Source organism: Lynx rufus, unplaced genomic scaffold, assembly GCF_022079265.1.
Source record: "Lynx rufus isolate CCGP_SWC_20201006 ecotype Redwood Valley unplaced genomic scaffold, mLynRuf1.p SCAF_18, whole genome shotgun sequence".
In the NCBI taxonomy this organism is placed as follows: Eukaryota; Metazoa; Chordata; class Mammalia; order Carnivora; family Felidae; genus Lynx; species Lynx rufus.
Window position 1 is genome coordinate 41,841,074 of NW_025814832.1, and position 18,475 is coordinate 41,859,548.

General features: G+C 41.1%; 1 protein-coding gene across 1 annotated transcript in view; it reads left to right on the forward strand.

Moving 5' to 3' along the window:
• The window catches only part of LOC124512840 (leucine-rich repeat-containing protein 37A3-like), a 33,445-nt gene extending 16,732 nt beyond the window's left edge, over positions 1-16,713 (forward strand). Inside the window, exons 7-10 of the mRNA XM_047080446.1 lie at positions 5,322-5,393; positions 5,957-6,031; positions 13,798-13,916; positions 15,943-16,713. Coding sequence (XP_046936402.1) covers positions 5,322-5,393; positions 5,957-6,031; positions 13,798-13,916; positions 15,943-16,580 — 904 coding nt within the window. The 3' untranslated portion in view covers positions 16,581-16,713. The remainder of the gene's footprint in view (positions 1-5,321; positions 5,394-5,956; positions 6,032-13,797; positions 13,917-15,942) is intronic.
• The last annotated feature ends 1,762 nt before the right edge of the window (positions 16,714-18,475 follow it).

The following is an 18,475-nucleotide window of genomic DNA, read 5'->3' on the forward strand; positions in this document are numbered from 1 at the left end:
CACCTTTTATCTGTAAAATGAGGGAATTGAACGGAAATGGAGATGATCTCTGGTGCAATGTCCACCGTTCGTTCGTATCGCAGTCTGTGGAAAAACAATTGCTGTCGGTCCAGCAGATGTAACCTGTCGGGTCAGTTCTCATTCTCCCCTTGGCTCAGGCACAATCGCTCCGTGAAGAAAAGGCGGCACTAAAGACAGGAGGAAATAGGATAATTTGGAGTGGCCTGTATTTTGTTTTCACTACAGGTAAACACGGGGCATTCATCTCAGCAGGAGGGCTGCCTGGTAAGAGGAAGCACTGAGCCGATGGGTATAAGGCCATGGGTGAGCTACCAGGAAAGAGGGGGGGACAGTGGGGGTAGAGCACTGAGATAGTTGGGGGGAAGGATAACAAACTACTAAATTGTTTTGGCTGCATAATTCTTCATAGTCTTTCTTAATAGGGAGCCGGGGGTGGGCGCGGGGGGGGGGGGGGGGGAGCGGTGGGCAGGGGAAGACACACACGTGGAAGAGCTTACTTGCACAGAGCCCACCAGTAAGCTTGTAGGTATTAATGCCATTGTTGTTTTTTCAAAGCCAAAGGACATTCAGAGCCTCAAGGTTGAGGAACTGTGTTTAACCAGACATGTGACACTCACGTTCTTTCTCTTCATAACATTGTCTGACTGGATATTAACTAGTGTTACACAAACCCGACATGTTAATGGGCCTGAAAAAACGTAGAAGAATGGGCTGGAATAGGAAGAATAGGGGAGTTTCCAAGGCAAGAACAAAAATGCATGGCTCCCAGCCGCACCGCTAACTCCCTCTGACCTCCGTTGTGGAAGAGTTTGAATCTTCGCTCCCCTTTTCTCCACCTACTAACATGTTTGGTCTTCTGGCAACTGGTTCTCTATTTATCACAACGTGGTTCTTTTTTTTTTTTTTTTTTTTTCAAATTGAGATATAGTCCGCATAATAGAATATGCAACATTATAAAGTATATAGTCCAATGGTATACTTTGATAGACAATAATCACTGCTAATTCCAGAACATTGTCATCACCCCCCTCAAAAGAAATACCATACCCATCAGCCTTTACTCCCCATTCTCCCCTCCTCCCAGGCCCCTGGCAACAAGTAATTTACCTTCTGCCCCTATGGATTTGCCTGTTCTGGACATTTCATCGAAATGTGTGTCTAGTTTCTTTCACAGAGCTTGTTGGCTTCAAGATTTATCCGGTTGTAGCATGTTTCAGTACTTCATTCTTTTTTTTAATGTTTCTTTATTTTTGAAAGAGAGCGCACACACAAGCGGGGAAGGGGCAGAGACAGAGGGGGACAGAGGATCCAAAACCACAGAGCCTGATGTAGAGCTCGAACTCATGAACTGTGAGATGACGACCTGAGCCAAAGTCAGATGCTTAACCGACTGAGCCACCCAGGTGCTCCAATCACATTTTGTTCATCCATTCATGAGTTATTGGACATTTGGATTATTTTGACTTTTTGGCTCTTATGAATAATGCTGCTATGAGTATTCACGTACAAGTTTTTGTGTGGTCATATGTTTTTAATTCTCTTGGGTACATACCTACGAGTGGAATTGCTGGGTCATGTAGTAACTCTATATTTAACCCTTTTGAGGAACTGCCAAACTGTTTTCCACAGTGACTACACCATTTTACATTCCCACCAATGTATGAAGATTCTGGTTTCCCCAAATCTTGCTACCACTTATCATTGTCTCTCTGTTCGATCATAGCCATCTTAGTGAGTGTAGAGTAGTATCTCATTGTAGCTTTGATTTATATTTCCCTAATGACCTAAGACATTGAGCATCTTTTCATGTGCTTATTGGCCATTCATGTATTTTCTTTGGCCAAATGTCTCTTCAAATCCTTTACCCATTGAAACATTTGATTATTTGTCTTTTTCCTGAGTGTTAAGAGTTCTTTATATATTCTGGGTATTCTGGATGCTAGACTTGTATCAGACATATGATAGTTTTGGGTTGTTTTTTTATTTTTAAATAAAGTCCAGTTTATCTATTTTTCCTTTGGTTTGTTGTGCTTTTGGTGTCATGTCTAAGAAACTGTTGCCTAAATCCAAGGTCATAAAGATTTCTCTCCTGAGAGTTTTATAGCTTGAGCTCTTCCATTTAGGTCTTTGACTCATTTTGAGTTAATATTTATATATGGTGTGAAGTGTAGGAATCCAACTACATTATTTTGTATGGGGATATACGGTTGTCCCAGCATCGTTTGAAAACACTAGTCTTCCCACATTGAATGGTGTTGGCACCCTTGTTGAAAATCAGTGGGCCATAAATGTGAGGATTTCTTCCTGGACTGTCAGTTCTGTTCCATCAGCTTACATGTCTGTTCTTATGCCAGTACCACACCGTGATTACCGTAGTTTTGAAGTAGGTTTTGAAACCAGGGCGTGTGAGTCTCCCCATTTTGTTGTTCGTTGTCAAAATCGTTTTGGAGCTCCTGGGTAGCTCAGTTGGTTAAGTGGCCAGCTCTTGATTTCAGCTCAGGTCATGACCTCATGGTTTGTGAGATGGAACCCCGTGTTGCCATCTGCACTGACAGCATGGAGCCTGCTTGGGATGCTCCCTCTCCTTCTCCCTCTGCCCCTCCCCTGCTCACACTTTTCCCCACTCACACTCGCTCATGTTTGCTCTTCTGCACGGGTGTGTATGCTCGCTGTCTCTCAAAATGAATAGATAAACTTTTTTTTTTTTTTTTAAAGATCACTTTGGCTATTCTCGGTCCCTTGAATTGACATACAGATTTTAGAATCAGCTTGCCAATTTTTGGAAAGAAGTCAGTTGGGGGTTTGATAGGGATTATACTGAAACCACAGTTCAATCTGGGGTATAGTGCCATTTTCACAGTATTTTCTTCTGATCCGTGAACATGGCATATCTTTACATTTATTTCAATCTTCTTTAATTTCTTTCAACAACGTTTTGTGGTTTTTAGTGTGATTCTTGCACTTCTTTGGTTAAATGTTTTCCTAAGTATTGTATTCTTTTGAGTACTGTTATACATGGAATTGTTTTCTTAATTTCATCTTTGGAATAGTCATTGCTGATGTCTAGAAATAAAGCTAATTTTTACATATCGATCTTGTGTCCTGTAACCTTGCTGAACTCATTTATTAGTGCTAAGGTTTTTTTTTCTACATGCCCAGGAATACGTCTTGTGGTCTTCTAGTTACCCAGGAAGATGTTGGAGCATTTCAAAGTCCCTATGGGCATCTCATTTCTCAGCTTTTTCCTTTTAGGCTTTTTGTTTAGGCTATTTTTTGTCTTGTGATCAATTGCCTCACATAGCTGCCAGATTAAAACATTAATCTATAATTGTTTTCAAAAAATGCCCCTTGGGAAGAGGCTGTTTTAGCACTGTGCAGTTCTCAGTGAGGTCAAGGGCAAGGCTTTCAAGTGAAGTTTTTTAGGGACCCCACTAGACAGGTAAAACAATGACAGTTTGTTCTTTGGGAATGAGGCTTTAAGGAACTTCAGCTCCATTTTGTTCCCCTGGGATGTGGGCAATTTTTAAGGCTATCATCAGGATGGAGAGCAGAGGTTGAGGACAAGTTAAAACAACAGAGCTCACTGTTCTTATAGAAATTAGTAATTTTTTCTTTACTACATGCTCTCCGGGTTGCTGCAAGCCCATTGGGTAAAATTTCCAAAGTTCTGAGAAAGTTGATTTTGACCATTTTTGCTAGTTGTTGTTGTTGTTGTTGTTGTTGCTTTTACGGAAGGATGAATTTTCAGACGTCCTTCCTTTCTCATTTTCACTGATTCACCTGTAACAGGGCTTTAAAATCTCTAAAGTCTCAGGGCACCTGGGTGGCTCAGTTAACTGCCTGACTCTTGATTTCGGCTCAGGTCATGATCTTGCGGTCATGGGATCAAGTCCCATGTCAGGCTCTGCACTGGGCATGGAGCCTGCTTGGGATTCTCTCTGTCTCTCTTTTCCTCTGCCTCTCCTTCACTCATACTCTTGTACTCTCTCTCTCAAAAAATAGAATAAAAAAATAAGAAATGAAATCTCTAAAGTCTCAATGATCACAGGCTAATTAAATACTTAATCATGGGAGATGATTAGAGGAAAGGAATAAAAATAGAAAATGTAATTCTTAGAGAAGCTCTCCCAGATGGAGAGATGAAGTTCAGCAAAGTGTTTCTATATTTGATGCTCTCAAAGTTAAGTTTAAGGTAACGGCTATTTTAAACCCCCTTTTTTTTTCATACAAGTTAAATACAGGCTTTGGGGTCAGAACTGAGTTCAGATTCCATCTCTGCTTCTTGACTGGCTTGACAAACTGGGACAAATTATACAACCTCTCTGTACTTCAGTTTCCTCACTTGTAAAATGGGGTAATGATGTATCTATCACATAAGGTTCTTGTGAGGTTTAAATGTGAAATGCTGATCACAGATGCCCTATAGCTCAATAGTATTGGTTGTGATGATTATCCTTATAATTTTGCAAAAGTACAGTGATGATTCTTGAGCAGAGTCAACCTAAAGGCAGATTTTCTTTTCTTTCTTCCTGTTTCCTTCACTTTATTTTTGCTGTAAAGAACTGAGAAGAAAATCTACTCAGCATTTTGGAATAAAAACTTGTGTCAAGCAGTGACAAAATGTTATTTATTCAACAAGCCTTCACGAAGTAACTAGTAAATAACAAGCACTCTGTCAGGCACAGGGACAAAAATGACAATAGAGTATGCTCCCTGCCCTCAAGGAGCTGGCAGTCCAGGAGATGGATAAGGAAACGGGATCATATGCCACCTAACAAAGGCTGTCATAGGAGAATACACATGGTGGGGGTATAGCTTCCACCATTTCCTCTTAGATTAATCCCTTTGTCTTTGGCCCCCAAACTGAGGAATTGGTCCTATTTTTGTCTTTAACCGGGTGTTTTAAACTGTGGAGTTTTTTACATTTCTAGAGATAAAGGAAAAGCACCTCGAATTATAGAGGACACTAGAAACAGTATTTCCTACAGAGCCTGGGCTTCCTACCAGCATAGTCACTTCTAGGGTTTTCAGCCCAAAAAGTTCTTTGGCATATCTTTGCTTTGCTGTCCACGTAAAAAAAAAAATTTTTTTTTTTCTCTTTCTGTTCTCCACTTTCTCGTCCAGAGAGCTGGGTAGTTCCCAAAGGAAGAGTGCTTTACAGAATCTAAGGGTGATTTATAGGCAAAGGCAGACAATGATTAGTTTTAACCTTCCAGTTCCATACCCCCAAAATGAACATAAACTTTCATGGTAGTCATTACTGGAAATGCAGATCATTTTAATTCCATTGCATTTTTCAGAATTATCAGTCGTAACCCTCTGTCAGCTGTTGAAGATTCCTATCTTTTTAAGTTGCCAGCATTAAAATATTTGTAAGTATTGCAACAATCTCATGGCTCATGAGATGATTTCTGATCTTTTTTGTTGTCATCAAAAGATTAAGTATTTTGCGTTTTGGTTAAAAAGTCGTAATTTAAATTTTGACTGGGTTATTGAAATAAGCATTTTTAGCAAAGAAAAAACGTATATGGGCAAGATAGCCTGCAGAGGAAGGAGTAGTATTGAAGAACACGTAACAGACATGGGACTTGTAGATGTAGGTAGAAATACCATTTATCTCAAAATGGAAAGTGGAGTAAGGTGTATATTAAAAGAAAAAAAGACTAATCAAGAGAGGTGGATGCAATTGAGAATGAAAATGAGGATAAGAGTAAAAAGGATTGTACTGTTGAGCACCAAGGTGATTAATTTGATGATGCACATAAAATGTCTTCATTGGGAGTTTTCTGAAATTATTGTCCGTAGCAAGAAAACTCTTGAGCTGACTTGACAAAGAAGCCAGAATTGAAGTAATCACATGTTGTTAAGTATCTTTTTAGGTACAGAATTTTTATCCTTGGGTTCAAATCACGCATGTTTGGGCTTTCTCCTTCAGAGACATGGGATCAACACAGGTGTCACTTACAACAGTTGAGAGCATCCTCATGATGACCCTTGAATTGGAAACACTGTAAGTTGATTTTTCTTATGTGTATTTTCACCTAGTTGTTTATTTAGATTTGTTTTATTGTTTTCTTAAGTCAGGTTTATTGAGGTATAAAATTTACTCTTTTTAAGCATACAGTTTGATGAGTTTTGACAAACGTGTAGTTATGTAACCACCACCACATTTGAGACGTAGACCATTTCTGTCACCCCAAAAGGCCCCTATGTGCCTTTGCAGCCAATCCCCTTTTGTCACCACCAGCCCTGGCAACCACCAACCTAATTTTTGTCCCTGTAGTTTTGCCTTTTCCACAGTGTCTTATAAATGAAATCATACAAGGGGCACCTGGGTGGCTCAGGCAGTTAAGCGTCCGACTTCAGCTCAGGTCATGATCTCGCGGTTCGTGAGTTCAAGCCCTGCATCGGACTCTGTCCTGACAGCTCAGAGTCTGGAGCCTGCTTCGGATTCTGTGTCTCCCTGTCTCTCTACCCCTTCCCCATTTGCACTCCATCTCTCTCTCTCTCTCTCTCAAAAAGAAATGAACATTACAAAAAATAAATAAATGAAATCATACAGTATGCAGTCTTCTGTGATTGGTTCCTTTCAGCATAATCCTTTTGAGATTCATCCATGTTTGGTTTTTTTTTTTTAACTTTTTTAACGTTTGTTTATTTTTGAGAAACAGAGAGCATAAGCAGGAGAGGGGCAGAGAGAGAGAGAGAGAGAGAGAGACACACACACAGAACCCGAAGCAGGCTCCAGGCTCTGTCAGCGCAGAGCCCAATACAGGGCATGAACCTGCGGAACATGAGATCATGGCCTGAGCCAAAGTCGGTCACTTGTCTGACTGAGCCACCCAGGCACCCCAGAGACTCGTCCATGTTTTTGCACATGTCAGTAGTTCATTTCCTTTTTATTGCCGAGTAGTATTGCAGTTGTGAGGATATACCAGTTTGTTTATGCGTTCATCAGTTAATGGGCATTTGAGTTGTTTCTAGCTTTTTGGCCTTTATGAATAAAGTTGCTTAAAACACTTACATGCAGGTCTTCGTATGAGCATATGTTTTCATTGGGGGAGGGGGGGAGGTGGTAAAATACCTAATGGCAGGATTGCTACATCATATGCTAAGTGTATATTTAACTTTTTAAGAAACTGCTTACCTGTTTTCTAAAGTGGATGTACCATTTTGCATTCCAGCCAGCAGTATATGAGATCTTCTATGTATCCTTTCTTCTAATGTCTTTATCTATTTTTCATAAGGTGAATGTTGGCCCTAAAATTGAGTTGGGAAGTATTCCCCTCTCTTCAATTCTCTAGTACAGTTTGTGCAGAGTTGGCATTATGTTTTCCTTAAATGTTTGCTAGAATTCACCAGTGAAGCCATGTGGGCTTGAAGCTTTCTTTGTGAGAAAGTGTTAAACTACAGATTTTATTTTTGTAATAGTGCTACTTAAATTACATACTTATTTTTTGGAGTAGTTCATGTCTTTCAGGGAATCTATTTCATCTGGAAGTTATTGACATAAAGTATTTTATAATATTCCCTTATTATCCTTTTAGTATCTGTAGAATTGTAGTGATGTCATTCCTCTCATTTTTGATATTGATAATTTGTGTCTTCTCTTGTCTTTTCTTGATAAATCTGGCCAGAAGTTTATCAGTTTTATTTATCTTCTCTAAAAAGTGCCTTTTCATTACACTGACTTCTCTATTTTTGTTTTCCTTTTTAAAAATTTCTGCTTTGATCTTTATCATTCCATTTTCTCTCCTTACTCAGTGATGAATTTCCTTTTCTTTTTCTAGTTTCTTAAAAGTGGACACTGGGGAAGATGAATACTATATGAGCAACATCCCACATGTTGACATGTGTTTTCAGTTTCAGTCGGTACAAAATAGTTTTTAATATCCATTTTGACTTATTTGACCAATAGGGTTCCTTAGGAGTGTGTTGGTTAGTTTCTACATATTTGGGGATTTTACAGATCTGTTAATTTGTTATTTAATTCCATTGTGGTCACAGAACAACATGTTGGATGACTGAAATCCTTTTAAATTTATTGAGGCTTGTTTTATAGCCAATGAATTCTGGTACTAGATGAGAATATGGTCTATTTGGATAAATATTATGTGCCCACTTGAAGAAAAATATGTAGTCTGCTGATTTGGTGTGGAGTATTCTATAAATGTCAACTAGGTCAAGTAGGTTGGTAGTATTTTTCAAGTCTGATGTATCATTACTCATTTTCTATATATTTTTTCTGTCAATTATTGAGAGAGGGATATTGAAATCTCCAACTCTAATTGTGTACTTATGTGTCTCTCTTTCCTATTCTCCTTAATATATTTGGAAGTTGTGTTATCAGATACATAAATTTTTAAGTGATGTCTTTTCTATTAGTTGACATTTCTATCACCATGGAATAACCTCATTTATCCCTGGTAATATCTTCGCTTTGAAATTGACTTTGTCCTATAGTAAATATAGCCACTCAAGGTTTCGTTTGATTAGTGTTAGCAAAGCATAAGTTCTTCCATATTTTTAACCTACTTATATCTTTGTATTGAAGATGACTCTTATACACAGCATATAGTTGGCTTTTGCTTTTTTATCCGGTATGACAACTCTATCTTTTAATTAGGTGATTACACCATTTATAGTTAATGTAATTATTTATATGATTACATTTAAAGCTACTGTCTACTCTTTTCTATGTATCCCATCTGTTCTTTGTTTCTTTTTCTTTTTCTTCCTGCTCTTGGGTTGATTTAGTACGTTTTATTATTTTTTGGTGGGGGGATAAATAGTTACAACTCAGGTTTTGTTATTTTAGTAGCTGTTTAATGGTTTGTAATGTTCATGTTTAACTTATCACAGTCTATCTTCAAATGATATTATATGATTTCATGAATAGTATAAGAACCTTACAATAAATAGTGTACTTCCATTGATCCCCTCCTGACCTTTGTGCTATTGTTCTCATACATTTTACTTTTAGCACACCATATTATTTTTTTTTGTTTAAATAGTCAATTATCTTTTTTTATTTTTTTATTTTTTTATTTTTGAGAGAGACAGAGTGCCAGTGGGGGAGGGGCAGAGAGAGAGGGAGACACAGAATCTGAAGCAGGCTCCAGGCTCTGAGCTGTAGACACAGAGCCTGATGTGGGGCCTGAAATCACAGACTGTGAGATCATGACCTGAGCTGAAGTCAGATGCTTAACTGACTGAGCCACCTGGGTGCCCCTCAATTATCTCTTTTATTGAAGTATATATAGATCATGTAATATTAAATTAGTTTCAGGTGTGCAACACAGTGATCACCACAATAAGTATATTACAGTGTTATTGACTATATTCCCTATGCTGTACTTTTCATCTGGTGACTTATTTATTTTATAACTGCAAGTTTGTACCTCTTAACCCTTTTCACTCATTTTGTCCATATCCCCAGTTTGTTCTCCATATTTACAAGTGTTTTCTCTTTTTTGTTGTTGTTTATTCATTCATTTGTGGTTTTTTTTGTTTATTTTTTGTTTATTTTTTACCTTGTTTTATTTTTTATTTTTTAAAATTTACATCCAAATTAGTTAGCATATAGTGCAACAATGATTTCAGGAGTAGATTCCTTAGTGCCCCTTACCCATTTAGCGCATCCCCCCTCCCACAACCCCTCCAGTAACCCTCAGTTTGTTTTCCATATTTATGAGTCTCTTCTGTTTTGTCCCCCTCCCTGTTTTTAGATTATTTTTGTTTCCCTTCCCTATGTTCATCTGTTTTGTCTCTTAAAGTCCTCCTATGAGTGAAGTGATGTGATTTTTGTCTTTCACTGACTAATTTCACTTAGCATAATACCCTCCAGTTCCATCCATGTAGTTGCAAACGGCAAGATTTCATTCTTTTTGATTGCCAAGTAATACTCCATTGTATACATATACCACATCTTTCATCCATTCATCCATCAATGGACATTTGGGCTCTTTCCATACTTTGGCTATTGTTGATAGTGCTGCTATAAACATTGGGTGCACATGCCCCTTCAAATCAGCATTTTTGTATCCTTTGGTTAAATGCCTAGTAGTACAATTGCTGGGTTGTAGGGTAGTTCCATTTTTAACTTTTTAAAAACCTCCATACTGTTTTCCAGAGTGGCTACAGCAGTTTGCATTCCCACCAGCAGTGCAGAAGGGTTCCCCTTTCTCCACATCTGTTGTTTCCTGACTTATTAATTTGAGCCATTCTGACACATGTGAGGTGGTATCTCATTGTGATTTTGATTTGTATTTCCTTGATGATGAGTGATATTGCGCATCTTTTCATGTGTCTGTTAGCCTTCTGGATGTCTTCTTTGAAAAACTGTCTATTCATGTCTTCTGCCCTTTTCTTAACTGGATTATGTATTTGATTTTTTGGGTGTTGAGTCCTTTATATATTTTGGATACTAGCCCTTTATCAGATTATGTCATTTGCAACTATGTTCTCCCATTTCATCAGTTGCCTTTTAATTTTGTTGATTGTTTCCTTTGCTGTACAGCTTTTGATCTTTTTTTAATGGATGTTTATTTTTGAGAGAGAGAGCACAAGAGTGGGGTAGGGGCAGAGAGTGAGTGAGGGAGACAGAGGATCTGAGCAGGCTCCGCACTGTCAACAGAGAGTCAATGCGGAGCTCGAACTCACAAACCGCGAGATTATGACCTGAGCTGAAGTCAGAAGCTTAAGCGACTGAGACACCCAGGTGCCCCAGAAGGTTTTTATCTTGATGAGGTCCCAATAATTCATTTAAAAAAATGTTTGTTTGTTTATGTTTATTTTTGAGAGAGAGAGACAGAGTGCAAGCAGGGGAGGGGCAGAGAGAGAGAGGGAGACACAGCATCTGAAACAGGCTCCAGGCTCCAAGCTGTCAGCACAGAGCCTGACACGGGGCTCAAAGTCACGAACTGTAAGATCATGATCTGAGCCAAGTCAGATACTTAACCAACTGAGCCACCCAGGTGCCCCTATTCATTAATTAATTAATTAAGAACATGGACACACACATACATGTATGCATGGGGGGGAGCAGAGAGAGAGGGAGAGAGAGAATCTCAAGTGGAGAGAGAATCCTGATGCGGGGTTCAATCCACGACCCTGAGATCACGACCTGAGCCAACACCAAGAGTCAGGCATTCAACCCGCTAAGCCACCCAGGCACTCCTCAGTAGTTCCTTTGTACTTCTGTTTCCCTTGCCTCTGGAGACATGTCTAGTAAGAAGTTGCTTTAGCTGAGATCAAAGAGGTTTCTGCCTGTGTTCTCCTCTAGGATTTTGATGGTTTCCTGTCTCACATTTAGGTCTTTCATCCATTTTGAATTTATTTTTGTGTATGGTGTAAAAAAGTGGTTTAGTTTCATTCTTCTGCATGTTACGGTCCGGTTTTCCCAACACCATTTATTGCGAAGACTATCTTTTTTCCATTGGATATTCTGCCTTATGGAAGATTAGTTGACCATATATTTGTGGCTCCGTTTCTCGGTTCTCTATTCTATTCTATTGATCTATGTGTCTGTTTTTGTGCAGTACCATACTGTCTTGATGATTACAGCTTTGTAATACAGTTTGAAGTCCAGAATCATGATGCCTCCAGCTTTGTTTGTTTGTTTTTTCGCAACATTATAATTCGGGGTCTTTTCTTGTTCCATCCAAATTTTAGAATTGTTTGTTCTAGCTCTGTGAAAAATACTGGTGTTTGATAGGGATTGAATTGAATGTGTAGTTTGCTTTGAGTAGTATAGACATTTTAACAATATTTGTTCTTCCAATCCTTGAGCATGGGATGTTTTTCCATTTCTTTCTGTCTTCTTCAATTTATTTTCATAAGCGTTCTATTGTTTTCAGCATACAGATCTTTTACCTCTTTGATTAGGTTTATTCCTAGGTATCTTATGGTTTTTGGTGTATTTTTTTTTTAATTTTAGAGACAGAGTGTACAAGTTGGGGAGAGGGGCAGAGGAGAGAGAGAGAGAGAGAGAGAGGGAGAAAATCTTAAGAGAATCTTAATCTAATCCATGCTGAGCGTGGAGCCTGACACAGGGCTCGATCTCAGGACCCTGAGATCCTGAGCCGAAATCAAGAGTAGGATGCTTCATTGACTTAGCCCATCCAGGCACCCCTTGTTTGTTTGTTTTTTTCTGAGATTCTACATATAAGTGAAATCATATAGTGAAATGATATACATACATATAGTGAAGTGAAATGATAACCTATATAGTTACCAGTTCTAATGTTCTTCATTCCTTTGTGTGGATCCACATTTCCATCTGCTATCCTTTTCTTTTCCTTCTGCTTAAAAATACTTTCTTTGGGGGCACCTGGGTGGCTCAGTCAGTTAAGCATCCAACTCTTGATTTTGGCTCAGGTCATAGTCTCACAGTTTGTGAGCTCAAGTCCCGCGTTGGGCTTTGCTTGGGATTCTCTGTCTCCTCAGTGCTCTTTCCCCCTTGCACACGCCTACTGCACGTGCCCTCTCTCTCTGTCTCTCAAATAAACATTTAAAAAAATACTTCCTTTGGCATTTCTACAGTGTAAGCCTGCTAATGATGAATTCTTCCAGCTCTTGTATGTCTCAGATAGTCTTTATGTTGCTTTTATTTTTGAAAGCTTTGGGTATAGAATTCTAGCTTGATAGCTATTTGGTCCCCCTCTCCTTTTCACTGCTTGAAAGATGTTGCCCCACCGAGTTCTGGCTTACATTATTTCCAGCAAGAAATATGTTGTCATTGTTATATCTTTGTTGCTCTGTATGTCGTGTGTGGTTTTGTTCCTTTGGCTGCTTTTAAGATTTGCTCTTTATCGCTGGCTTTGACCAGTTCCATTATGATGTGCCGTGGTGTAGTTTTATCCGTGTTTAATGGATTAAACTAAACATGTAGTTTAATCCATGTTGTGCTCAGAGTTCATTGACCTTCCTGGATTTGTGAGTTTATAGGGTTTACTTATTTGGAAATGTGGGGGCTATTATTTTTTCAAATTTATTTTATATCTCCTCTCCTTCGTGGACTCTAAGTATACATATATTAGGCCACTTGAAGTTGTTGCACGATTCATTGAGTTAAGTAGAGGCATGGGGTTTTTTTCCATATGTGAAATACTGTTATAATAACTTTTTTAAATGTCCTTGTCTGCTAATTGTAGCATTTGTGTAGATTATGGATTAGTTTTTGATTGATTGCTTTTTTGAAAAAAAAATTTAACATTTATTTATTTTTAAGACACAGAGAGTGATCAGGGAAGGGGTAGAGAGAGAGGAAGATAAATCTGAAGCAGGTTCCAGACTCCGAGCTCTCAGCACAGAGCCTGATGTGGGGCTCAAACCCATGAACCACGAGATTATGACCTGAGCCAAAGTTGATTGCTTTTTATCCTCAGTATGGGCCATATTTCAGATTTATTCAAACTCTTAGAAGTCTACCCTCTTTCTGTGTGCCCTCCACCCAAAGTGAGACTTTTGGCTTGGAAGGAGTTACCTGTGTATTAAACTACTGATCCGTGTCACCCAGTTCTAATCTCTATCTCATTCTAAGGATACCATACCCCATGCCATCCTTACCTTTCTGTTGGGCACCTCTTTCCTTCTATCTGTGTATTTATAATATTCAAGAGCAGCAGTTGGCCAACTGGTCCCTACCCAACCATCCAGGCCATGTGCCTCAAGAATTCCTTTTTGCACAGCCCTGTGATGACTTTGGCCCGCCTCTTCTACCTACTCAAGTAACTCCTTTACCACTAATTTAATTCTCTGTGTTTCCATTTATAGGATATTACCTAGCCGTATGGCCTGCTGTCTCTGCCAAGTTAAAAATACTATTGAGGTTGTCTGTAAGACAGTCAAGCTACATTGTGACAGTGCATGTCTGACAAATGGCACACGTTGTGGTAAGTCCTAATTGCCTGATGATAAATTTGTAAATTTTTATTTTATTTGTGGTTTAACTTTTATTTTTAATCAACAATGATAATTTTTTTTAATATTTATTCAGTTTTGAGAGAGAGAGCATTCACGTGCGTGAGCTGGGAGGGGGCAGAGAGTGAGTGAGGGGGACAGAGAATCCGAAGCAGGCTCTACACTGACAGCAGCAAGCCCCATGCGGGGCTGAACTGTGATATCATGACCTGAGCCAAAGTCGGATGCTTAACTGACTGGGCCACCCAGGCACCCTAACAATGGTAAATTTTTAAACTAATGATGTCATTGCATTATTTTTACTCATTCAGAGTTCAGATCCCTAAATTTCTAAGAACTATTCCTTTGTTAAAAGTCAGATTCTCAGTTACATTATTAAGTCCACTACCCCAAAATGAAAACCTGTTCACATAGTGCATCACAGTTTGTAAGCTGATTTTACGTGCGTTAGGTCTCAGGTGCCCTTTGTCTTATAGGACAGGTGGAGATACCTTTTTGTTTATTTTGTTGTTTTTATAAGTGTGTAAGAGTACAAGTGATGCTGATTTCTGAAAAAGTTTTCTTTGGAGCCTCTGTGTTTCTGTTCCCTAACCAGAAGCTGCTACCCAACCGTTCTAACGGATGAGAGGGCTCTTCTATTCTTGGGCTGTCCAACTCTTGTTCTGAATCTTAAGCTTTTCTATCCAAAACACAGGTGCTTTTAGGTATTTTTCTGTTCTTAGGTTTTATTGGCACTAACTTGGTGACTTCCAAAATGTGCTTTTGCACCTGGATAGCTTGAATATGGGTCCCTGTCAATGGTCTAGGGCACAGCATAAATTACACTTTGCTACTTCTATAAGTAGTGTTGCTTACTTTCCAAAACAAGGTTTTACCAATTTTCTTACTCCCTTCTCCCTTAGAGGTGGGCAGAATAGGCTTTTTTTTTTTATCTCCTTTGACAGGCGAGGAAAAATGAGATCAGAGGTGCCTTAGCCTACACTCAAGTCTCCTCTCCCGTTTTGGGCGCTCCGCCAGCCCGCTGCTCCTCCTCTCTCGTGACCTTTGTAACCTCCTCCTCTGACTCTCCCCAGCACCACTAAAAATACGTTTAATTCTTCTGGAAAAACCCAGCTGCACAGTGCTGTTCAGTGTACACAAGCTGTACGCTTGACCTTCATGTAGTTGGAAGCTCTGGATGGTTCTCTCAGTAAAGCTAGAAATCTGGAAATGAAAGGAAATGAAAGCAAAGTAGGCGTTTGACCAAAGTTTCTTTATCCCTTCTGCATTTTAAAACCTCAAGTATCATTCCGTTGATTTTTTGGAACGCCCCACAGTGGTATCTCTCTCATACCTGGAAAATCTCTTAACCTATACCCCACATCTCTGCCCAAATTGAAGCAAAGAACCAGGGTGGACTTAGCGGGTCTCGTTTTTAGTTTTTTCTGTCTAGAGCTTATGTTACCGGAGGTGCGATATAGGGGAGCAGGGACCAAACAAAGGAATTGGTGGGTGGGCGGAGAGGGCGTGTCCAGATGAGGACCTGCTAGTGACGGGTGTTGTCCCGTGCATATGTGATGGTAGCAAGAACTCAAGCCCACTGAAGACGTAGAAGGAGGAAGACTCGTGCTCCCTCTGCCCCTGAAGCAGGACAGGGTGGGGTATGTGAATGCCAGGAGTCGCACTAGAGCTGCACACAGTTTAGCCGAGTATCTTCCAGCCTTGGCTTTTCTTGAGGCCTGGGCAATCGGCCCTTAGGGACCAATGGAATAACTCTAAATATAGTTATTCACACTATGGAATGTTCTGAGGAAATAGCTACTTTTTCAAAAAACATCTTTTTCTCCTTTGGTTGTTGCCAATCGTAGGTCCAAGTTTGAGTTCGTCTCCTCTCTAAATGGCGCTCAAGTATTTGCTGATTCTTAATTTGCTTGACTGGGATGTATGACTGTGCATTGACAAAGAGCTGTGCTATCAGTCTTTCATTATCAAAACTCATGTCTCCTTCTTCTTCGACAGATCAGGAAGTATACCTAAGGAATGCAGAAGGATCATTCATGAAGGTATTGAAAGCTCGAAAGAAGAGCGCCAGCACGGAGCTGACTATTGAGCCACAGAAGGCATCCTCAGACATAGATCGTGTCAGTTTGTCAGCCTTTATGAATGAGCAGCTAGACTTCAATGACAAAAGTGATGTCATTAGTGCACTGAATTACATATCGCCTTATTTCTGGGAGGGCAATCTAGAAGACGTAGAATCGACGCTGTTACCGTTCATTAAATTTCTGTTTTCAAATGTGCAAGAGGGAGACAAGCCCGTGGGTCACTCGATGAACGACACAGGGGACCCTTCTCTGAAACCTGGATCCAACAATTCAACTTACAAGAATGAACTGAGAAAACTCTACTTTCTGGAAAATTTGTTAGATGCAGAAATTCAGGAAAAAATTGATGAGGTGAAAAAGAAAGCAAAAATGGCCATGCTTATACATTCCAGCCTTTTAGGTCCCAAGTTTAAACGTCAAATCTTTCCAAAGAAATGGGAAACTGCCCAACCGCAGGAGAAGAGCCTAGACAACGTTGAGAGTGTGGGGAAAAAGTTCCTGAGAGTGAACAGGTCATCAAGGGCCCAAAGGGCATACGGAAAAGGCACTTAAAAGAACTGAGACGTCAGAACATCCAGAGGAAACAGAACGCCCAGCCGTCTGTGGAGAACATGGCCAAGGAAAGAAGGCTCAGGAGACCATCCCCAGGGGAACTTCACGTGGCGCACAGGCCCAGCAAATTAGTGGGAAGCTCCTTCAAGACAGAGCCTTCGTTCGTAGATGAGCACAAGGCAGCGGTCCATTCTTTCATGAAGCAATACTCTTTGGACAGGCCTTCTGCCACCCCCGCTCCCAAGGAAAGAAGGCTCAGGAGACCATGGCCAGGGGAGCTTCACGTGGCGCACAGGCCCAGCAAATTAGTGGGAAGCTCCTTCAAGACAGAGCCTTCGTTCGTAGATGAGCACAAGGCAGCGGTCCATTCTTTCATGAAGCAATACTCTTTGGACACACCTTATGCCACCCCCACTCCCAAGGAAAGAAGGCTCAGGAGACCATGGCCAGGGGAGCTTCACGTGGCGCACAGGCCCAGCAAATTAGTGGGAAGCTCCTTCAAGACAGAGCCTTCGTTCGTAGATGAGCACAGGGCTGCGGTCTCTTCTTTCATGAAGCAATACTCTTTGGACAGGCCTTCTGCCCCCCACTGCCAAGAAAAGAAGGCTCAGGAGACCATGGCCAGGGGAGCTTCACGTGGCGCACAGGCCCAAAAATTAGTGGGAAGCTCCTTCAAGACAGAGCCTTCGTTCGTAGGTGAGCTCAAGGCAGCGGTCACTTCTTTCATGAAGCAATACTCTTTGGGCAGGCCTTCTGCCACCCGCGCTCCCAAGAGAAGAAGGCTCAGGAGACCATGGCCAGGGGAGCTTCACGTGGCGCACAGGCCCAGCAAATTAGTGGGAAGCTCCTTCAAGACAGAGCCTTCGTTCGTAGATGAGCACAAGGCAGTGGTCTGTTCTTTTGTGAAGCAATACTCTTTGGACAGGGCTTCTGCCACACCCGCTCCCAAGGAAAGAAGCCTCAGGAGACCATCCCCAGGGGAGCTTTTCGTGGCGCACAGGCCCAGCAAATTAGTGGGAAGCTCCTTCAAGACAGAGCCTTCGTTCGTAGATGAGCACAAGGCAGCGGTCCATTCTTTCATGAAGCAATACTCTTTGGACAGGCCTTCTGCCACCCCCGCTCCCAAGGAAAGAAGCCTCAGGAGACCATCCCCAGGGGAGCTTCACGTGGCGCACAGGCCCAGCAAATTAGTGGGAAGCTCCTTCAAGACAGAGCCTTCGTTCGTAGATGAGCACAAGGCAGCGGTCCATTCTTTCATGAAGCAATACTCTTTGGACACACCTTATGCCACCCCCACTCCCAAGGAAAGAAGGCTCAGGAGACCATGGCCAGGGGAGCTTCACGTGGCGCACAGGCCCAGCAAATTAGTGGGAAGCTCCTTCAAGACAGAGCCTTCGTTCGTAGATGAGCACAGGGCTGCGGTCTCTTCTTTCATGAAGCAATACTCTTTGGACAGGCCTTCTGCCCCCCACTGCCAAGAAAAGAAGGCTCAGGAGACCATGGCCAGGGGAGCTTCACGTGGCGCACAGGCCCAAAAATTAGTGGGAAGCTCCTTCAAGACAGAGCCTTCGTTCGTAGGTGAGCTCAAGGCAGCGGTCACTTCTTTCATGAAGCAATACTCTTTGGGCAGGCCTTCTGCCACCCGCGCTCCCAAGAGAAGAAGGCTCAGGAGACCATGGCCAGGGGAGCTTCACGTGGCGCACAGGCCCAGCAAATTAGTGGGGAGCTCCTTCAAGACAGAGCCTTCGTTCGTAGATGAGCACAAGGCAGTGGTCTGTTCTTTCGTGAAGCAATACTCTTTGGACAGGGCTTCTGCCACACCCGCTCCCAAGGAAAGAAGGCTCAGGAGACCATGGCCAGGGGAGCTTCACGTGGCGCACAGGCCCAGCAAATTA